The sequence below is a fragment of the Capsella rubella genome, unplaced genomic scaffold (assembly GCF_000375325.1).
Source record: "Capsella rubella cultivar Monte Gargano unplaced genomic scaffold, Caprub1_0 scaffold_7, whole genome shotgun sequence".
In the NCBI taxonomy this organism is placed as follows: domain Eukaryota; kingdom Viridiplantae; phylum Streptophyta; class Magnoliopsida; order Brassicales; family Brassicaceae; genus Capsella; species Capsella rubella.
The window spans coordinates 3,142,192-3,165,211 of NW_006238917.1; the positions used below are offsets into that span (position 1 = coordinate 3,142,192).

A 23,020-nucleotide genomic window follows, 5' to 3' on the forward strand; every position below is an offset into this window, starting at 1 on the left:
CAAAAGAGCTCTGGTGTAGCAGAACTTCCTTGTTGTCTCTCTCTCTCTCTCTCTCTCTCTCTCTCTCTCTTTGTTTAATTTTTAAAAAAAAACTAGACAGAGATTTTTTTTCTTTTTTTTTTGGTTTGGAAGAGAAAAGGAAAATGACAAAACAAAACGTTTTAATATTTATTACAGCGGCTATTTATTCTAAATCTAAGTGCCATCATTTTTTAATTACGGTTATTCTGCTGATTTTTTGGTTTTTTTTTTTAATTTTAATCGTGTGATTGTTGTGGACCTGTGGTGTTGGGGAGTTTAATCAAAAGTTCAAAACTCTGATTACCTTATTTTTATTCGTCCTTCAACAATGTATATATATATATTGTTAATTCTTTCACTTATTGTTGTATCGAGAACTATATAATGAATGACATATTTTTGTGTAACATCCACTAACTGAAATTTAGATGGGACATTAACATATGAAAAAAACTTTAGGTTAAAAGAAAAAAGTAGTTGGCGAAAAAAAAGAAGAAACATTAAGTGGGAGTCCAGATTAAATATTAGTTATAAAAATGGAAACCCGGAATTAGGGGAGGTTTTGGATATGGTTTAGATTGCTTTTTTCATGTTTTGATATCTTTTAAAAATACACTACTAATGACTACTGGAGAAAGAGAGAGAGACGTGACCTTCTCATTTTCTTAAATCAAACGGTATAAACTTTCAGATTCGTCATTAGTTTATGGCATTATGCTTAATTATCAGCTTTTATCATCCCCCACACTGTTATAATATACTTTACATGGGACCTTTTTATATATATGTCTACTTAATTTAAACCACCTTTAATCTCCAAGCCAGCTCATGGAATCTATATTATTTGTTTTTTTTTCCTACTTAATTAACTAACGACCTTAATTATTATTTTATTATGAACATGTTTTATTAACTAAACATATACTCTATGATCACTTGATAAGATACTTCAAAATTCTACCCATGTTTGTAATTTAGTGGTTTCTTTTAATTATTGCTTTGTATCATAACTCCATATGCTTATATTTGCAAATGTGCGTGTGTGTTCTGTATATTCTTAGAATTTTTATTATAAAAAATCAAGAGTTTGATTATTTCTTCTTAGACGAATGTGATGGTGCAATTAATTATATAAATATGACGTACCTTTTTCACCAAATATTTCAAAAAGTTGGAATATATCATTTCCCATTTTATGAATAAAAAAAGTAGCAAGTGTTACTTATTTAAATACATGCACCCACATGTACACCTATACTTTAATTTCGTTGACTACAAAGAAAGTAAATAGTTTTATTCTCTCCAGAGCTCATCTCAAACACTATTAACCTTCATTGATTTTTAGACTACATTCGCATATATATAGTTTTGGATTTGAGAATACTTCAAATGAACTTTTGAATAGAGTAAAAGTGTTTACGTCTCGTCTAGATGCGATATCAAGAACACGTACGGTTCTTAATATTTCAACTTGTAGGTTTTTGTTACCTTAAATTGCAAAACATGAGATGACAAAAAAAAAAAAATCATGTTCGTTCGTTTAGGTTAGTGAAAAATTGAATGTGGTTCCAGTATGCTATCTCACGTTTTTTAGTTATATATAGACTACTAGCTTCATGAGTGGGTTATATATTATACATGTGTCCATATTTAAATAGACCGTGAAATATTAGTAAATTACAAAGCCTTGATTTAGAAAAACACAAGTATCCTCAACTAGTTAAGTTAGGGATGCGTTTTCTATTGCATTGATAAATTATATAATTAACTGAAATAATTATTCATTTCTATAGTAGAAAAGTGGTAACACCTACCTAAAAAGTATGATTATCACGGAGAGAGTGATTAAAGAGTAAGCAAAGTGATTAGACACAAAAACCTAAGAGACAAGTTGGTCCAGTGATTAGGGTAAGATACAAGTACAACAGTGACACCTTTCCTTTCCTTCTTTCTTGCTGCTTCTCAACACTTTCTCACTCCATCATCTCTCTTAATCTACATATAATCCCTATTTCATTATGCTATCTTTGATTAAACTGATATATATTCACAACTGACAACACCGTGAGACTTTGGATGCTCTAAACTTTGTGAAGTATGGTTGCGATTGCAGATTTTGATTTTATGTTGGTCGGTGTATATCCTTGTTGGAAGATTCGCTTCACCATCCATGTATCAGTTTTATCTTATCCAAATGAATGCGATTGTACTACTCTTTAGAAAAACATTATAAAAAAAAAAAAAAAAAGATAATGACTAGTAGCCAAAAATTATTGGTTGTTATACAAACACACATGTTAATATCTCTTTTGACATAGAAACGGGCATATTCCTATAACACACTACAATATCTACCTATGACGATTCGTACATGACCTTTTATTCATTGGTTTTGTTTGTGTTTTGTGTTTTTTTTTTTTGGGCAAAATTTGTGTTTTGTGTTTATGAACCAAACATAAATAGTAAAATCTACATAAATTGCTTTAAACGACATAACTCGAAACTTGAAACTGTTAAATCGTGCTGACTGCTGAATAGATATGCTATGCTATTAAGGGAAAGCTTGTAAACACACAAGACTATTGAAAAAAACGTCATTGTTTTTTCGTTTTGTAAAGTGGTTAAAATTACAATTCAACATATTTAGTCAATGGAAGTCAAACCAAACACCGATTAAGTTTCGAGTATATCTACTGTTTAGTTTTGTAGTCGTAGTAGTAAGCAGAGAAACTTTTACCTTACTAGCAAATAAGCATTATTATCACCCAAATTATTCAGGCATGTTTGAAACACTTATGAGCTAACAAAAGATATTACTACTACACATCATAACTTATTCCATTTAGCCCCAGAATTCACTAGTTTTTTATAAGCATTGGTGAAGTCTTCGAAGAACTTGTCTTGGTCTTCCGCATATCGTTTCACCCATCTGTGCATCATCAAACCACAAATCTATATCAATTAATAGTTTTCCAGATCGCTCATATGACATGAACAATGTGCAACATATTCCAGTTTTATCTATGAGCCTATAGTCCAAGTGTTCAGCACATTACTCCACTCTACTAAAATTAGTACTAAAGAGAAAATTAGATAAATAAATGATAAGGTAAGAACGTTCAGAAACTGAGAAACCTTAAACACTCATCATCGTCCACTAAGGCATGATCCGAAGGGAGGCCGACCATGCTCGTCATTTTGGCTGCATCATAAGAACTTAACTATGTAAATGTATAATCTCAGTTTTACAAACAATCTTCAGAACATAGGGAGGAATGGGTGGAAACTTAAATTGTACGAGTTAAGGAACTTAAGAACTTTGTCATCAGACTTACAAGCTGATGTCCATGGTTTTTCAAGAAGGATTTTGTAGTATGCATTGTCAAAAACTGTCGGATCCCCAAAGCCTTTACTCCCTATCGTATGTGCCCCAGATAAAGCAACAAGCTCCTGAGTCCTGCAATGGTACACAAACCCATTGATGTCGAGTTACAAAATGCTGATACAAAAACATGTTAAAACAATTCATAGCTATCTTTGTGTAACGACTTACGAAAATCCTTTTCTTTTGAAGCATTCTTTTAAACCAGAGGCACTCAGGGTTTCTGGAGGTAGCTTGCCTTCTGGATCAGGTTGCCTGTAAACATGAGAAAATCACCCTGCTGGAAATATAGAAACAGTAACCAGAAATCAATCGAATGAGGACTACAACCATATATTGCTTACGTTGAATCAAGTCTTCCCAAAAGTACTGGAATTATTGGGCCGCCACATATTGAAACTGCTTCTGATCCAGCGACAGAGATCATATCTGCCCAAGACACTGAGATCACGCAGATTGAGAACATTAGCAACAACGCTCATGACAGGACACATAGTTCAAAAAGTAAGTACCTGGTTGTATCTCATCAACCTTAATCTTTGCTTTTGCTAGAACCTAGCAAAGAATACATCTACCAAGAAGATTAGTAGATGCAATTTTCGAATGTAACATATTTGAGATACAAGAGCAAATATATACAAAAAAGGCAGTTACGTAGATGCGAAAATTACATCTTTATATGCTCACGCTAACAGATTAAAGAGAGGGATTTAGTGCCTTTAAGGATTTCTTCAAACCAGTGTTTTCAGGTCTCTCAAGTTCATATGCAATAGACCCGTTGATGCCACCTGCAATTAAATTCATAACCAAAAACACAATTGATCTTAGCTAGTGGATTGCAGTATCTTTTACTGAGAAAGCAAGAAAAGATAACCAATAGAAGTGATCTAACAACCAAATGTTTACACTTTAAAACTTATCTGTTTACCTGAATTATCTTCCAGCTCAAAGGTTCCAGCATCATGAAACACTAGACGAAGCACACCAGCAGCCTTACCCTTTGTCACGACTTTCCTTATTTCGTTTTGCATCACTGGATAAATGCTGTAATCCAACAGTGCGATTTGCAAAATTAGCACAAGACCTTGGAATACAATAGCTTGAAGAACACTGATCCAAATAACCAAACCAAAATCCAGCTTCAATTTTTAAGACTCACTCAGCTGCCTTGCCATATGGCGGAACCAAATGAGACAGAAGCTGCACTGTGGACAACATTACAACCATTTTTCTTCTACTGGAAACCAAATCAGGACGCCAACCTAGAAATTATGCAGAAACAGAACAACCTCAGCACGAATCGGACTCCAAGCATTTGAAGTTTTCCAATCGGACCAAGCATTTCATTTCAAATTATAAAACGAAGCTATTCTGTTCCGAGATCGACGGAAAGAGGAACCTTAGAACAGAAATGTTTAAGGATACTAGAATCCGGTCTTACCAGGATCATCGGAGACGCAACGAATACGCCAAGCTCTTAACGTTCTCACAACATGTTTCCCGGTCACCGGAGGGAGCAGTCGCGTTTTCGCTGGAAGTTTGAATTTGAAAGAAGAAGAAGACGAGTCGCACCGGAAAAGAGAAGTCTCCAACAGTGACGCAGTCGTCGCCGTCGTCATCTTTAACGGTGGGACGAGAATCACCGAGCCTCAGCTCAGTTTTGTGTAATACGTAGTTTCTATCTTCTACCCTCAGGTGTACAGTAAGCAAAAGGTTATAGCCAATAGGAATCGATGCTGAGAGAGAGAGAGAAAAGTAATAAGAACATACGGCATGCAGTCCGAATGAGTGACGTAACAAAATAATTTAAAACGACAAGGAGTTCTATAATAGTTGAGGAAAACGACGTGTAATCCATTTAATAAATCTCGGAACATTACAAAACTGAGAGAAGATGACTATTCTTTCAAGATATAACACACAAACAATATACAATAATAATATATGGTGAGCCAAAAACCTATTATAAGAATCTAAAAACTGGCTAAAAGAATAAGAAAAGATTGCTATCTCGGACCGGAGAGTCTGACGGCGGAGAGATAATTCTCACTGTTACAATCGGATGGTCCAGATGACGTAGTAGCACCACCATCCTCACTGATCGACTTAAAGAAGCTTGAGTAGAGCCTTGATCCCATAGTGGAAGAAGTAGGTGGCTGAACCACCGGGAAAACTCCTTCAAGCATTTGAACAACTTTGCTCATCGACGGTCTCGTTTGCATATCTTCTTGTATACACCAAAGTGCAGTTTTCATCGCCCTTTGAACCCTTTCGTCATTCACATCAACATTCTTCATCTTCCCATCAACGATCTCCATAAGCTTCCCTTCTTCCATCTTCTTGAAAGCAAAAGAAGGAAAGTGGCATTTCTCCGAAGTTTCTGATGGATCATAGTTCTTTCTTCCTCCTATTAACTCTAGCAACACCATTCCGTAGCTGTAAACATCGCTCTTCTCTGAGATTGCGTAGTTTGTGATCCATTCGGGAGCCAAGTAGCCTCTTGTCCCGCGCATTGTTGTGAAGACATGGCTTTGTTCACGGGTCATGAGCTTCGCGAGTCCGAAATCAGATACCTTGGCATTGAAGTTATCGTCTAATAGGATGTTCTCAGGTTTTATATCGCAGTGGACAATCCTTGCATCACAGTCTTCGTGTAGATACGCTAAACCTTTGGCTGTTCCGAGTGCGATGTTAAATCTTGTGTCCCAATCTAACAGACATTCTCCGTCTTTTTTCCTAAATATCCATCTCTCCAACGAACCTTTGGATAAGAACTCGTAAGCGAGAAGCCTATGAGCCCCTTCTGCACAGAATCCTCTGAGCCGCACCAAATGCAGATGATGAATGCTTCCAATTATACTAACCTCGGCTCTGAATTCTTTCTTGCCTTGACCAATTCCTTCAAGTTTCTTCACAGCCAAACGAGAACCATCCGGTAAAGTCCCTTCATAGACCGATCCAAACCCTCCTTGACCTAACTTCACTGAGAAGTTATTCGTGGCTGACTGAAGATCTTTGTAAGCGAACCGGATAGGCATCCCGGATAAATTCTCCAAGAAATTGTCCTCCTCTGAACTCTCTTGAGGAGCCTCCAATATCATTTTCTTTCTCTTATGAATTCGGAAGGCCACAAAGATCAAAACGGCGATGATGAAAATCGTCACCACGACAATGATCACTATATAAGGAAAATGTTTCCCATCACCTTCTCCGTTATCTCCACCTCCCGCACCAGTACCTGCGATCTTGATGTAAGACACAAACCCAGAGCCTCCATTGCCAGAGTTTTTAAAGCTTCCAATCCAATCAAACAAGAAGCAGTTACCAGAACTGTTCTGGAAGAAAAGACCTAGGCATGAGCAATTGTTGTTGCAGAACTCTTTACAGCTATCAAGATCGGTTTTTTTGGAGAAGGGAGGAGCAAACCCGACAGCGAAATAATCTACACCATCTCCAGCATTTACTAGCTGCAACGGCAATGTTGCATTATCCTTGGTTTTCTTACAGGGAGAAGTGATACCGGTTTTGCAATCAGACCGAGCCCGAGACAACCCGGGCACACATCCACATACTTTAGAACCCGAGCAGACGTAGTAAGACCCACAAGGCTCGGGTGTTGAGCACAGATCACTCGGGATTTTAGTAGAAGAATCAGCAACAGATGCTCCGCTTCCAAGACTTGAGAAAGAGATGGCACCGTTGTTTCCCAAAACAGCGATCCAAGTTGCGTTATCATCTTTGTTTTCTGCAAAAAGAAACTGCCATAACAGAACCTGTTTCTCATCAAAGAAGCGCCACGAATTCCCAAGGAGAGACGATGAAGTCACTACGCCGTCTTTGTTGATGATCCTCTCTCTGGCATTTTTCATTGACCAATACGCTTGAGGGGTCAAGCTATTCACAGATAAAACCATATCTCCTGATTTGATCTCAAGAGCATAAGTCATGTTGCTCGAAGAAGGATTGCTAGTGAGCTTCATGCCTTGTTTAAAAGCTTGATTCGTTATCAGAGTATCTGTGGGATGATCAAAACTCTCCCAGATCGAAGTTCCGTCAGCCGAAACAACGACGAGATTCCCCGAGTCACGGAGCTCCATTCTTGAAGCTTTTTTGCCTGAATTATCTAATGTCCAAACATCAGTTCCTCCGTTTTCTTTACGCAGCACCACATTCCCGTTGTCTTCGAACACAAGCTTGTCGGAATTGGAAACAGGGGAAGCTCTGTTCGCCGACCAGATCAGTTTCGTGGTGCTCTTGTGGATGATGCTGAGTGTGAACTCAGTGACAGAAGCTTCTGTAGTTATGAAACCGAAACCAAAGTCAGAGTTGTTGGATTCGAGGAAGAGACCGTTGTTGTTGATGTAATTCATCTGAGATCCTCCAAAACCTGGAGCGATGCTCCCGATGTACGCGACACCGGCAAGTAGAGGATCCGGTAAGAAGACCAGACACGTTACGAAGACGATGAAGACGCCTCTCATGGTCTTCTTCGAAGATGGTGAGAATTCAGCTGAAATTTTTACAGAAATGGACAAGAATAAACCCTTTTAAAAAGACCTAAACTTTTTTTGTATCGTGGATGAGGTCAATGGATCTGAGAAAAGGGAAATTTCCAGAAAGATGCAAAAAGACAAATCTCAAAGCCCTGGCAGGTGAATAGTAAGCTCTGTAAATAGAAACTGATTGTTCCTAGATTTATTACAGAACCCGAGAAGAAGAAGAAGATGACGTGACTGAGACAAACCGAGTAGAAGAAGCAAACAGAGACACAAGAACTCGCCTTGGCGTTGTTGTTACAAAGCTTAAAACTTTCCGACGATGTCAGACCGGAATTCAGATGGCAGAGAGAGAGAAGAAAGGAGAGAAATTGATAAAAACCCAGAAACTGAAACAAGGAAAATAGAAGTGGAGATTAATTTAGGGATTGGAAACAGTTTTGATTTGTTTTTGCCTCTCTGTCTCACATTCAATGATGTTTGATTTTGGTCTTATTTTGATGGAGAAAGACGACAAGAGGGGGTTGAGAGAGAAGGAGGAGAGAGAGAGAAGGAGGAGAGAGAGAGATGCAGCAGCAGCAGCGAGAGAGAGAGAGAGAGAGAGAGAGAGAGTCTTTAAATCTCTCTGAGCCGTTTCCTTCAAATCCGTATCCTTTTTATCTTTCCCTCTTGTGACCGTCACAATTTGTTTTGGACAGATCCGACCACTTGGAGGAGGAGAGGTTTCTTTCTCTTTTCAACCTAACATGTTCTTTAAATGTTTCCCTAAACCTCCCCCCTCCCCTTGTGACTTTTGACTTTTCAAAGAAGAAGACGAAGCCCACCGATCTACTTATACTGGATTGATGATTATCGCAGCTTGCAGAAAAGGTTTCGATCATACACCAAATACAAAAGTATATCTACTATTACTATGTGCGTGAAATAAAGTTGAAGATTTGTTAAAGGCAAACACATTAAATTTTTAAAAAATAATATATCATTGACGACATTTTTATTAATGTATCATGGGTAATGGTTGAAAATGAAAACTAATCAAGTTTTGTGACTGCTAACAAACGTGTTGTGTATCTAACGAAATCGGAATTTTGAGTTTGTGTTGTATGTTTTGCATTCAAAATGACCGATTTTAGTTGATCACCCATAGTTTAATTAGTCATTTACTCATTAGTTGAATCTAACTAATCTTTTGGGGGTAAAGGCTAGTGGATTTATTTTCCACCTGAAAATATATTACTAAATGATATAATAAATGAAACATGTGGAAGAAAATGAAAAAAAAAAAAACCATTACTCTGCTATCTATAGTCTGCTTTAAATGAAGGGTCCCGTATCCAGCTAATTTTTTTTTCTTAATATGTGTTTATCTTATCATAAAAATAATTTAGAGAACACACTTGTTTATTTCTGATTAGAATTCAAAGATGGATCAGCAAACTTGAAAATAGTTTGGTTTGGTATTAACAACATTAAAACTGTGTCTACTTTGACGGATGATGATGATGGTGATTCAACAACACACAGAACATGACTAATTCCTCTGTTTCATTAGTTTCTCCACAGTAACTTTTACCGTAAGAAAAGGAAAATAGTTCCTACCTTTAAATTTTTGTCAACAAATAAGTACCTAACCTTTTACTTTCCCTCATTAATTGGGAAAAAAAAGAGAGGATATCAGCTAGTAGTAAAATATATATAAAGATTAGGGCACTTGAAAATAGATTAAGAACTATGATTTCATTATTTTTCCTTTTTTTTTATGGGACCATTTATGGTTTATACTTTATATAGGGTTTTTTAAAAATAGTAATTTAAACTGTTTTTTATTTTTAACAGAAAAAAAAAATAACGTGGCCGGAAGTGTGAAATTTGTTAAGGTATGGGGGGGGGGGGAAGACGGAGTACGGATGCCAGCTGGCACACTTAGACGTATCTCATTGCTCTGTACTTGTTATTAGTTACAGTACTTAAGTTGCCCATGATCTAAGTTCAATGCTGAAATGACTGATATACCCCTGACTGTTGAAATATGGGACCAAATAACTACTTTTTTTCCACGACCGACGACGTGTGGGTTTGGTTTGACTATAATGGTTTGATCTTTCTCTTCTTCTACGAGATCATCAAACCTTTTTCAACGGCCAACCTTATTCAATAATGAATACTACTACAAAGGTGATAAATCACTTTACGTTTTGTTTTTTTTTTGGTGTTTATACATTGATAGAGATACCGATACTTGCTAGTAGTAGAATAGAATACGAAAGCATGATTAATGGTTACGATCTATTCCGAATCTTTATTTGAAATCATATGCCAATTGCTTACTATAAAGATCTCATCAGGTTTCGGATAAAACCTTCATGCAATGCATGCTCATTAGTCCTCGTCCAGGTCTTTAATTTTTTCCCATTTCTTAAAGATCATTACTAATCTAAATTCAGCTATATATATTTTGGTTTATAACTAATCGTTATAAAAATTAACAAAACCTACAATATATAACTATTTAATTCTTGAAGAAATTGTTATCTTATTAATTATCGTGATCCAAATTTCATCATAGTTGACTGTTAGACGTACATACGACATATATAAAGGTTATACCTAATTAACCTCCCCGCCATTTTATTAACATCTTTATATTGTGTTTTTGTTTTTCTCTCCTCGTGAACCAAGTCAATCATCTGGAAACTTTTACGTACATGTCTTTAATATTTGTAGCGATACGAGAGAGTAGAGAAAATATTCAACTCTTTGGATCGACAGATCCTCCAAGGGGGCTATATATATAGGGGTATATGAAGTATAATATATGCATGCTTATATAGTTTTGAACTTAAATAATTGATATTGATTGTTCAAATGTAAAATGTGGTTGGGGGTTAAACTTCGTTTTAATGTCCCGCAATCGTCTACGCCAATATTCAAATCCCCCAGTTATTATAAATTTCTTCAGCAAATTAGTTGGCGAATCGCCAAGTGTATTCCAGTTTTTGTAATAATATTAAAAAAACTAAGAAGCATTAAGTTGTAAAATACCATTATAAAAATAAAATAATGCAGGACTAATAGTAACGGATTATCAGAGTGATTCGTCGTGGCCTAAACAGTGACAGCACAAGAGGCATCTTTCTACGCCCCTAAACCTTAAATGCAAGTTACTCATAAACATGCATCTCCCACTATTTTTCATATACGCACTCTCACACATTTATGTATGTCCGTCCACTTGATATGCTATATTGTGTATGATTTCTAAATAGATATATATATATATATTTAGATATATACCAATATATGTTATATGATTACGCGTTCTCACTTTGTTCTACAAGTCTTTTTCTCAATAATATTATAAGTCATTTTACTTATAACTTGATTTTATATGTTTTTGTCTCAGTGAATTCCGTGTGAGTTATTTCGTATTTTCGTCCATTACATATTGTTGATATATCTATGTATATTTATTTGTTATTTGATTCATAAAACACTCGTTATCTTATCTATTATATAGACGGATTCGGGTATTGATTATACCGTATGGCTAGGCTACCAAAATACCTCACCATGTAAATCTATTACAAAAAATGTGAACTCTGGCTACGTAGCTTTATCAAGAAAGTTTCGTTCGTTTTCTTCTTCTCCATTACAATTCATTAAAAAGAGTATTAAAAAAGTTTCAGTTCACACATCGTCTATTCCTTTCTAGCTACAGCTTTTAAAAAGGAATAAAAAGAGGAGCTGGTCTAAAGATCTGCAAAGCAGTTAATTATGGACATTGAAGAATAACTAAGACTTTCTTACTTTTTAAAAATACAAAAAATTTGGACATGATTCCTAGCTAATACTTTAACTACTATCTGCTAATCACAAGCATTTATAAGGTTTGTTGACAGCTATTACTTGTAAATGTGACATATCGCTTTACTCGTTTTGTTACCATCGTTAATTTTTTTTTTCTTTTTTTTTTTGTGTGGTAAGTTCATCAAATATTTAAATTTGTTACTGTTGGTCTTACATATATTTCTCTTCTTATCATGCATAGAGAAAAACTCGTATTTGTATAACTATAAAACACCCGCATGTCGAGAAAGAAACTATAACAAATTGTTAAATATTATATTCATAGCGTAGGAATAAAACATATGCTTTTTGTTTAATTTTCTTTGGCAGAGGTATATAAATAAAACACGTTAAAAACTAGGGGAAATTTGAAAATTTTGTAGTTAACAAAAAACAAAACATAGGTTGAAACATGTTTGTTTCAACATATTATTTTCAAAATACTTTAAAATTCCCTTTTTCTTATTCCTCTTGTCGTTTTTAGATAACTGTTATATAATTAACATCTGCTATTTATGTTGGAGAACTCGATCTATAATTACGTAGAACAATATACTCAAAACCAAAAAAAAAAAATCTGTTGCCATATAAAAAATAACAACGTAAATTAGTTATTTCATGTTACATAGATATACATATGTAGAAGTGCATACATTATTACGTGTGTAGGCATGTGTGTTAACAAGAATCAGCAAATCTTATCTTAGCATATCACTTGTAACAAAATAAAATATTATCTTGTACATATAGGCAAAGTTCGTCATGTCTCTTCCACTACAATCATACGAATGATCTCATTAGATATCATCATGAACGTGGAAGCCGTCAACGTATGACTAAGATTTCTCAATGCGTTTTTATATTAGTTGTTACCTAATTCATCAATAATGGTTCGTTTAAGTCCAAGAAATATATATAATTACTATAAATTCATGAGAACGGTCCTTTCGTGTCAAACCAATACGTAGAGAGTCAATTGGTTCACGATTTAATAAAATTGGAACTACTTGGATCAACTTTTAGGTAAGACATAAATTTTGTTTCTTGTACTTATGCATATAATAATGGACAAGGTTGGAGGAAATGATAAAGAAAAGCTTTACTCGTAATCCAATGAGAAATTACTTTTGTGACAAGAATTAGTAAACTACAAAAAGCTTAATATAGCCCTTTTAAAAAATCTTACTTTGCCAATGTTTTCAACAATGGGCTGCTTGGAAAAATGCTGAGAAAGGTTTCGTTTCCCACAGCCACGGGTTGATAAGATTCGTATTAGGTGAAATTTAAAAATTGACGAGGTCTTTCAGGTTGTCACATGGAATGAGTAAAGTTATGCTTCTGGATTAATCGTATTCGGTTCAATGGTTTTTAACGTTAATATAAAGCGAGAAATATCTTCCCTTCTCTTAAGTTATAATATGTGCAATTGCATTACTTTAGCTCAGCTTATACAAAAGATTTGGTTGGTGAGATAGCTTTTGCATCTGAGATTTTTCTTCTTTGATTCAAATAGGAAGTCTAAATATGTAGTACAGCTGGATGATGGTTTTAAAATCATAGAACAAATCTACAATTATATACCTAAATTAATGTGTACTTTGAATCTCATGTGAATTGCAACTCCACTGGGATTTTTTGTCGAACAAACAATTTAACAAAATCTCTCTCAAAATTTGTAACATGTGAGTCAGAATGCCAACGGATCTTTACGCTCGATTACTTACCATGAACATTATTAAATACATAACAGTGTATTTAGCTACGGTATGAAATAGTTTTCTACATATATGCATGGGAAGCTATAGAATGATTTTTTAACGTTTCCATTAGAACCATCAGCATATAAGACCATATATATGTAGATAGATATAGTTTGTCCAACTTTGTCATTTGAGACACGAAAGGCATCAACCATATGACAAAGATGTTCTTCAGCCCACTAGCAACTAAATAGGCCTATAAAACAATGTTCTTCAGCTCAGAAAAGCCCATTGCAGAAGAGCCTGCTAGTGTCATCAATTGGTTTCCCAGAGAAAAGGATCAGACAGAGTATTCTATCTAACGTTCTTCGGTGGAGAATCCAATGTATGTCATTTACTATGCTTGTTGTCATTTGTGAAAACAGAGATGCAGAATGGGCATTTCTCGAACTGTGCAATGTAAAATTAAGTCTGGTGACTCGAGACTGATGCAAGAGAAGGAGAAGAAGAAGACTTCATTGAATGTTTTAGTTTTACTTCATCTCTCTATTTACATGTTCACAAACACCTAAACCTAGAGAGGAGACTAAAGACTCGCTCATTCCTTCTAACACAAGACTCGCCAAACAAAACTCAATCTTGCCCTCTTTTTTTCAGCTGCTGATGTTGCTGCTGCTTATCTTACTTCGTTTTTGCGTAGGCTTACTAGGACCTAAGCGCAGAGATAGATCACATTCACATCCACCAAAGGTAATGCCATTTGTTGCATCTTTGACACTCGCCGGTCTGCTGTTCTTGGACTTGCACGAGTCAGTGATTGGTCGGAACGTATAGAATAAAGGGTAGGCTGAGTACTTGGAAACAGTGCATTTCTCGACCCGCTTCTCTTGTGCTACTGCAAGATTCTTTGGAACAAAGTTGTTCGGTTTCATGAAAACTTGGGACAAAATGTTGTCCAAGTTAGTTGAGCCTTGGCTAAGATAACATCTGGGGTTTATGTTACGTTGGCTCCTTGAAGTTTTCCTTGGCGTGCACCCCAAATGCAATGCAGCTACAAAATAAACAAGACTTGCTCATTGACCTTAGCCAGTGATCCCCAAGAACTCGAGTATAGAGAATATTGTATTTGTATACCTTCTATACAAGGCTGAAGAAATTCACCACTTTCGGTGGTCTCATCAAGTCGTATGATGGTGTTGATGGCTTCGTTTGTACGGTCTAAAAGGGTCGTCATGTCCATATACTCAGCCTAACATAAAAGCCACTATATATATATCAAAAGGTTTCTCAAAATGAACACATCCAAAATTCTCTAAATCAACTCCATAAATAATGACATTAAATAAATCTCACTGTTCAAAGAGGGCAATAAAAAAGCAATACATAAAAATTGGAATACCAATGAGAAACAATCTTTTCATTGAGAATTCAAACAAAACCCAAATGGAGAAATTAAGAAAAAATGTAAAGAAGGAAAACCTCAGAATTGGCTTTGGAATACATGATTTCTTCAGCTCTCAAGACAACAACAGGGAGCTTCTCTTGCCATTCTGTGTTCTTCTTGGTGGATTGGCTGTGAATCTCACATACAATCCTATAAACAAAACGTTGAAAGAAGAATTGAGCTGAAGAAACACACAAAGAAAGACATGCACACACCTATACATACATACATATATAGATACAAAGGGAGTGAGGGAGAGAGAGAGAAGATGATGACCTGAAAATCTCTTGGATGAGCAAACCCCTCATGGGTTGGTGTCTGTCACTATGCCAAGCTCTTCTGATGCAGTCGTACGGTCTTGGCCCTGGCCTCGGCATCTTCCACCACTTTCTTTTTTCTTTCTTTTTTTTTCAATGAGAGAGAGAGAAAAAGACACAAAGTAAGATTGTTTGTCTTCCCCTCAGTTCCACTTCTTCTCTCAATAATTTGAGTGTGGTGTGGGGGAGAGAGATTAGTCCTGTCAAATTGGTCCGGTCTAGTCCGGTTTAGTCCGCCTATAACTTTATTTTAATTTTATGGTCCGGCCTAGTCTGTATAGGGTTGCAGTCCGCTCAATAATTTACTAGCAGCAACAAGAAAATAAAACTATAGCATTTACCAAATTATCTTACTATGTAACTGTTTGAGAATAATTTTGGACTGTGACTGGTCTATTTAAAAACGACAACTTGCGTCAAAGCAACCCATAAAAAAAAGTTGCGGAAATCTTCGGTCTCTCGGTCTAACTTGAGAGGATAGAAGATGTTGCAATCATGTACTATTAAAGATGATTGATCCGGCTTTCACATTTTCATTGGTCTCAACTCTCAACCCTTCTTCTTTAAGCATCTCTAAATGAAAAGTAAAAAAGCTAACGACTTAATGCCTAAAGTTTCGTTTTTACACATCAAGCTATTAAATCGTTTCGTTGAAGTAAGAATCTTGAGATTTGCTTTCGTACCACTTCTCTAACCTTTTACCATAATCTTCTGATCTCTGACATTGAAACATTCACGATGATGTCCACACAAAAAAAATAACAAAAAAGAATTATATGAATTGACAAAAACAAGTACAACAAATAAAGTAAAGAAGGTCTGAAAACATCATAGAAGACCCATCATCCTAAAACCCCCCTTAACTAAATGTGCCTCGTCGTTAGTGAAAGGCCCAAAAAGTCAGATTTTAAGGCCCAAGTATAATGCATGTCGGCCACGTGGACCACCGTACAGAGAAACTCGTATCCAACAAACAAAAGCTGTGTGAGACAAAATCGTTTCCTAAAACGGATACGATTACGAAAATTCACGCAGCAGCCACGTGATGTCATTTACAAGCAGCTACCCCGTCATCCAACGGTTTCAATCTTTCCACGTGTACATAACTAAAGACCTGTCCATTAATTAAATCGAATTACTTATTATGACTCTCTCTTTAATGTAACTTTAACACTAATCAACGAATCAAATTCGTATTTACAAATCAAAGATTATTATGTGTGGGCTATGATCTCTCGTCGATTCATTTATAACGAACTAATCAAAGTACAAGAAATGACAACCAAGAAAAAGAATTCAATTCATACTTTAGATAAAATATACTATATAGTACACGGATCAAATTAGGCGAATTAGTGGCCAAACAAAATTTAAGATCGTTTAATTAAATGAGAAACTCACAAGAAGAGTAGGAGAGAAAAAAGAAATACTATATGTTTCTGTATAAAAAAGATGTAATGTCCAAATATGAAATGCCATTGAAATTGAATATTTATCTATAATTAGTAGTCCAAAATTTTAAATATAATTTTGCCTAATGTAAGATACAAGTTGCACCAAATCCCACTCTCTCTCACTCTAGAAATCCCAACAAATGTCGTTGTTTCTCTCTCTAAAAAGCAAAAGCAGTCACTGAGTTAATAGTATTATTTTCCTAATCGTCCGGTGAGTAAGAGATGCTATCTCCGACGTTGTTTCCTCTCTTCTGCGCTTTGCTTCTTTGTCTTCCCGTTGCTGTCATCTTCACGGTTCAGCGAGAACTTACCGGCTTTGTTTCGCCGCAGTTTGGTTTCCGCTCTCTCTCCGTCTTCTCTCTCTACTCTCGAAATGTCCCAGAGTCTTCTTCTCCGGCGGTTCGGATTCGACAGCCGATACCTAAAGACGACGAGGCACTTCTCCGGCTAGCATCTCGGGTTAACCCGAATCTGCCTCCCGGTTCGACCAGGAAAGTGGCTTTTATGTATTTAACGACGTCGCCTCTTCCGTTCGCGCCACTTTGGGAGATGTACTTCAGTGGGAGCTCTAAAGATCTTTACAATGTCTACGTTCACGCGGATCCGACCGGAGATTACGACCCGCCTTTCTCCGGCGTGTTCAAGAACCGGGTCATTCACTCTAAACCCTCGAGTAGACTCTCACCCACTCTAGCCGCGGCGGCGCGTCGGTTGATAGCACACGCGCTTCTCGACGATCCGTTGAACTACATGTTTGCCCTTATCTCGCCTTCGTGCGTACCGATTCGCTCCTTTGGCTTCGCCTACAAGACACTGGTCTCGTCTCGTAAGAGCTTCATCGAGATACTCAAGGACGAGCCGTGGAAGTTCGACAGATGGGCGGCGCGTGGGGAAGAAGCGATGCTCCCGGAAGTGGCGCTCGAGGAGTTCCGTATCGGGTCTCAGTTCTGGGTTCTGAAGCGGAGACATGCGCGTGTGGTGGCGCGTGATCGGCGTATATGGGCGAAGTTTAACCAGACGTGCGTGCGGGAAGACACGTGCTATCCTGAAGAAAATTACTTTCCTACCCTTCTAAATATGCGGGATCCACGTGGATGTGTCCCGGCCACGCTGACTCACGTGGATTGGACCATTAACGTCGATGGTCACCCGCGGTTGTACGAGGCCGATGAGGTCGTGCCTGAGCTGATCGTGCGGCTCAGAGAGACTCGACCAAGATACGGCGAGGATGGAATCAACGGTTCAGAATGGTCTGCGGTTGAGCGGATGGATCCGTTTCTGTTTGCTAGGAAGTTTTCTTCGGATGCACTAGAGCCATTGTTGGATATGGCTCGAACCGTCTTGTTCAATGACTCAGCTGGAGCTGTGTTGTGAGTGAGAGTCGAATGGTTTTTTTTTGTTTCTAATGGCATTGTTGTAAATTCAGTTTTAGTTATAATTGTAATTTAAAATACTTAGGTAGCTGGGAAATAACAAAAAAAAAAACCCAAGTCTACGTTCCATTATCGTGAGTAAAAGCATACTCGTACAACTCGAATCTCATCCTATCGGACGACGATATTGAATGGAACAGTTGACAAAGAAAAGAGAGATAGTTAATGGGACTTGAAAATGATGTGTGTTTTGACTTTACACTGGATTTTATGCAAGAGAGAAACTAGGAAAATGAAATTGGATAAATGTGCAGAGTTTAAAGATATATCACTTACAAAATGTATTTATCTTAAAAGATTTAGTTGAGATGGGGGGGAATAAGTTAGCGAAGATGGGGCTTAGATTCGTCAACACTTGAGTTTGGCTGTCGCTTAAAGACCACACACCCATAATCATCGTCTTTGCCTCGTGCTCTTTTTCTCCTTTTTTTTTACCTTTTTAATTTTCAAAGAACTTACAACTACAAGTCTACAACTACAAGCCCTGAATCGCGTGATAGACAGTTAAAGAGTGACTTGTTTAATGACAAAATTATATATATAGGTGTCTTTCTCTTTCGTCAATTAATATTGATGATTTTAATCTCATGATTTTGTGTTTAGGTTACGATTCTGCTGAGAACACACGTAAACGTGCCGAGTTCCTCAAAATCTTGTGTTCAGAAAACCGTAGATTCGACAATTCACTAATATAATCGATCTCTATTTCAAGAGAAAGGATCAAATATATAGGAGAGATACTTGGAAAGAATGGATCATGTTCTTCATTGCCTTCCTCAGTTTTTGTATGGAGCAAGCTGTAATGAAGTTATTGCATTGTTGCATATAAGAAAACGCTACCAGATCTTTTGCAATAGGGGCCGGATTCCCTTTTGTTTTTTTTTTTTTTTTTTCTTTCTTTCTTCTGAGCTTTCTTTGATAGTTAAATGCATGTAAAATTTCATTGTTACAAAATGCTACCAGATCCTTTGGTTACATTTCCAAAACTTTTAATGCATACAACAACATCGATAAGGAAGGTCCATTTCAAACTTTATACTTTGCAAGTTAAAATCCAGTTGATGAGATCTAATATCAACGACAGTTCATAAAAACACTAGCTCAAAAGTCCAAGTCAATTTATTTGTTTTCTTGTGAATAGAATATATAGATTAGTAATTTATCGTGCTATATCTATGCATGTTGTTATCAAATACTATTGGAGTTTTCAAAAAAAAGGTTTTTGGGGACCAAGTGTGATATTAACGAGTCAATTAACTCCATTATATATCTTCACTAAAAACAATATCTATTCTAAATTGAGAATATGCTTTAATTATTTTGACGATATGGGGACTATCTAAATTGTCAAATGTCGATAACTCATTACAACTTTTAATTAGGTAGTCCAATTACCTCCACTATGGCTTTCCTTTGTTGAGTTTTGCTCGTCCAACTGTAATATAAAACTCGTAAACTGTATTCTGAGGGAACTGAACAGAACAGATTCTGTTTTGCCACTTCAATGCCATGGAGTTGTAACTTGTAAAGGTACCTAGTGGTAAGAGAACCAAAGATTGAGGATAATTAAATGTGCCCATTATACATGATTGCTCTGGTTCTAACCAAAATTAGTAGATTCGTACGTGCAACATTATAAGGATCAGTCAGAGACTCAGAGTTGAGACCTTTAATTTCCTGTTACTCTTTATCTTAATTTTTTTTTTTTTCCTTTTTGTTGCAAACCAAATAAGAAAAGGAAACAATCGAAACTTTCCTTTTTTGTCTTATTTGAGCAAACGTTATAAAATCATTTATTCTCTCTTCCTTCTGCTTTGAGAAATCAGAAACAAACTCTGCAGCCACTTTTTCCAATAGTTTGATCGGAGCGGAGAATAGCATTTCTTTTCGTGATTGATCTGTTGTTAATTGTGTGACTACATCTTCATCTGATCGTGTGTTTGATCTCCGGTCTAGTCTTCTCTAATGGCACACGATCAACCGAAACGTTGCGGCTGTGGGAAAGATGATATAACGAAGAGAGAGGACAGTGAAAACGACGAGCTGATGAGTAGAGACTAGAGAACCAATCATTGATTGATCTTGTGTTTAATGTTTCCATAGTTCCGAGTTCCGACAATTCACCTGACGATGATGCAACGATATGATCTTCTGTTTGGTGTTATTTTTACCTATCATTAGCTTTTCACCCAACTAAAACCAAACCTAACCAAGCTAAGTTGTAGAAATAACTTCAAAGAAACAACAAATGTATAAATGCATTATTAATCAATACTCAAAAGAGGCAAAGTCTCACAAGTTCAATAACAGGAGGCAAGATCATGAAAAATACAAGAAGAAACCGGATTATAACACATCTACATTGGTCGAAAAATATATGTAATACAAAAAAAAAAAAAACAAACAAAATGAATGAAATCAGTAAGGATTGTTGTAGTAATACCCCATAGGAGGCTGTCCCGTCCCATTAACCGGCGGCATCCCATAAGGCATTGCGGTTGGGGCTGGACTCATCTTAGCCAAACTAGCTTGACCTCTCATTCCTTCTTGCTGATATTGCTGCCATAACTGCTGCTCCTGAGTCAATAGGTATTGCTTTTTATCCATCTCAGCCATTTGCACGTACGAAGGAGGCGGAATGGTCAGGGATGCAGCGAATGGGTCTTGGTTCACTTTCTGAACGGTTCCATCAGGTGCCGGGAGTGCTAGTATATGGCTGTTGATTTTACTCGGTAATGGGAGCGCTACACTGCTTGAACTTCCACCGGTTAACTCTGAGGTGCTCACGTGTTGTCTAACTGCTCCTTGATCGTACATCCCATTGAGTAATAACGGATCTAAACCACCACCCATTGCGGCTTTCTGATTTTCGAGATTACTAGCTGTCTCGACCAACGCCAGTTCCCAATCAGCCTTACCAAGCTCAGCGGCTGGATTCTGCCAAGCCGATGTCACACCGTTATCAGAAGGGAAAGCTTCCCATTTACCGTTATTACCTGGAGGCCCCGCAAAAAGTGCTAGAGCAAACTTGTTCCCTTGGTCATCACCAGTGACACCATCTTCTCTCAAGTTGACTAGATCATCGGTTACTTGTGGTTGCTGCGGTTTAGGTTCTGGTGCAGGCGGAGGTGGAGGGGTGTGATTCTCTGGAGGAGGAAGCGCTTTGATCTCATTCATATCAACCTCAGGCTCTTCCACCGGAGGAGCAGGAGGAGGAGCTTCTATTTCTTTCCGCTCGGGACTTTTGGCCCTCTTGGCTCTGTCTCTCACAAACTCTTCTAGAGTCTCCAACAGCTTGCTCGTGATCCTCTGAACCTCAGGGTACTCAGAAGATCTCGCCACGCCCGTGTCCTTACACCAATGATAAAATGCAATGAGCTCATCGATCTGTTTGGCGGCACTAGCATAAGCATCAAAGGCCTTGACGCAGTCAGTATACTCCATATCAAAAAACTTGTCAAGCAGAACAGCCAAGACCTCACAGATGTCAGCGTAAAGCCTAAAGCTTTCTTTCACAACTGGGTACATAGCAATCAAGATCATCCGGCTGTTTTTGGCTAAACCAGTAGGCCGGCAGGATAAAAAGCGATCAAGCAGCCTCTGCAAATGACCCATCTTTCCAAAAATCCTCTCAGGTGTCATCTCTCTCAAAGGAGTAACCGATTTCTTATCGTCTCTGCCTCCTCCAATCTCATTCATATCTCCAAAAGACCGAGACCTCTTAGGCATACCAAAACCATTACCAGTCTCATAATCATAAGCTCTAGGAGGCGGAGACCTAAAATCATCCCTAGACCGACCATATCCATCATCCCCATTGCTCTGGTGACTACTACTACTACCACCACCACCATTTTTGCCCTTTCTCTCAAAAAGAGCTAATTCAAGCCTCTGATCCAAGTAGCTAGCATATGTCCTAACGAAAGCAGAGTGATCCCAAGAGCTAGAATGAGCCTCGTCTCGAAAATCAGACATATTAAGAATCCTCGTACCTCGTCTGGTGGCGTAAAGGATCTCTTCCTGAAACAATGGATCCCCTTCATTAAGAAGACGGTGGACAAGCATAAGAGCCTTGAGAGCAACGATCCAGTCACGTGTCTTCTTAAGACGGCGAGAGACAGAGGTGACACAGGCATGGACGTAACCACGAGAGAGTGAAGTTAGGCTGAGGATCTCGCGGATATACTTCTCACTAGATTGATCGTCGTCGTGGCTCGTAGCTTTAACGATCGCAACTTCCAGATCTGGAGCCAAGTTGCTAGCTACCTTCGCTATGCCGATGCTAGTCTGATCCTTAACAACTCCGATCGCTTTACGCATGCTCAGCGCCATGATTCACTACTTCGGGATTCGGATTCTTCAAAAAAAACTCCACACATACAAATTAATCAAAAAAAAAAGGGAGCCAATTTGGTTGAGAAATAAATGGAGAGTCCAACGAGAAAAAAAAATGAATTGAAATGTTCAATTTTTTTGTTTTAATGAATAATATACCGATTCGCTAGATCTGCGGTGGGGAGAGAGAGATTGATAGGGTAGGGGGTGGAATGAAGTAGTCGCCGGCGTCGGATATGGTGGTATTGAGGCGGAAGAGACGGAGTCGGGATCTGAGATCTATGGAGATCTTTTCAAAGGCGGGCGAAGGTGTCAGATTCGCCGAACCAGTCAAAATGAAGTGTCTAAAGACAGAGCGACAATTTAAGAGGAGTCCAAGGTGACGTGGACTGATTAGAACCGTCGATCTGAATAGGAAGGAGATGCGAAGGTTTGGTTTGTGACCGGGATTGACGGGAACCCCTTTTGTCCGAGACACTCGACTCGACTCTCTCAACTCTCAAGTCTGAACACTGTTCCTGATCGTATCGGTGAGAATCTGTCTTTCTTTTTTGTTTTTTTCGTGGTCATTAAAACCATTTTTCAATTTTTA

General features: G+C 37.5%; 5 protein-coding genes across 5 annotated transcripts; 1 reads left to right on the plus strand and 4 right to left on the minus strand.

Annotated features, from left to right (window-relative positions):
* Positions 1-2,736: 2,736 nt before the first annotated feature.
* LOC17879152 (putative L-ascorbate peroxidase 6) lies at positions 2,737-5,065 on the minus strand. Its single transcript, XM_006285575.2, has 10 exons — positions 4,845-5,065; positions 4,563-4,665; positions 4,332-4,447; positions 4,121-4,191; positions 3,916-3,958; positions 3,748-3,844; positions 3,575-3,658; positions 3,357-3,478; positions 3,157-3,223; positions 2,737-2,950 (listed from the first exon to the last, which is right to left on the minus strand). Exons 1-10 carry the CDS (start codon positions 5,020-5,022, stop codon positions 2,848-2,850), a joined length of 984 nt encoding a protein of 327 aa, XP_006285637.1. The 5' UTR covers positions 5,023-5,065; the 3' UTR covers positions 2,737-2,847.
* A 171-nt stretch (positions 5,066-5,236) lies between these two features.
* Positions 5,237-8,653, minus strand: LOC17878700 (G-type lectin S-receptor-like serine/threonine-protein kinase SD2-5). The gene has a single exon (XM_006282750.2). The coding sequence runs from the start codon at positions 7,882-7,884 to the stop codon at positions 5,410-5,412; it is 2,475 nt and encodes an 824-aa protein (XP_006282812.1). The 5' UTR covers positions 7,885-8,653; the 3' UTR covers positions 5,237-5,409.
* A 5,286-nt stretch (positions 8,654-13,939) lies between these two features.
* LOC17878511 lies at positions 13,940-15,387 on the minus strand. The gene is made up of 4 exons (XM_006284333.2): positions 15,166-15,387; positions 14,925-15,039; positions 14,580-14,694; positions 13,940-14,496 (listed from the first exon to the last, which is right to left on the minus strand). The coding sequence occupies exons 1-4, from the start codon at positions 15,264-15,266 to the stop codon at positions 14,099-14,101; spliced, it is 729 nt and encodes a 242-aa protein (XP_006284395.2). The 5' UTR covers positions 15,267-15,387; the 3' UTR covers positions 13,940-14,098.
* A 1,345-nt stretch (positions 15,388-16,732) lies between these two features.
* On the plus strand, positions 16,733-18,197 carry LOC17878837. The gene has a single exon (XM_006283852.2). The coding sequence runs from the start codon at positions 16,883-16,885 to the stop codon at positions 18,032-18,034; it is 1,152 nt and encodes a 383-aa protein (XP_006283914.1). The 5' UTR covers positions 16,733-16,882; the 3' UTR covers positions 18,035-18,197.
* Positions 18,198-20,325: 2,128 nt separating this feature from the next.
* On the minus strand, positions 20,326-22,985 carry LOC17878839 (probable clathrin assembly protein At4g32285). Its single transcript, XM_006283250.2, has 2 exons — positions 22,588-22,985; positions 20,326-22,450 (listed from the first exon to the last, which is right to left on the minus strand). Exon 2 carries the CDS (start codon positions 22,423-22,425, stop codon positions 20,512-20,514), a length of 1,914 nt encoding a protein of 637 aa, XP_006283312.1. The 5' UTR covers positions 22,426-22,450; positions 22,588-22,985; the 3' UTR covers positions 20,326-20,511.
* Between the last annotated feature and the right edge of the window lie 35 nt (positions 22,986-23,020).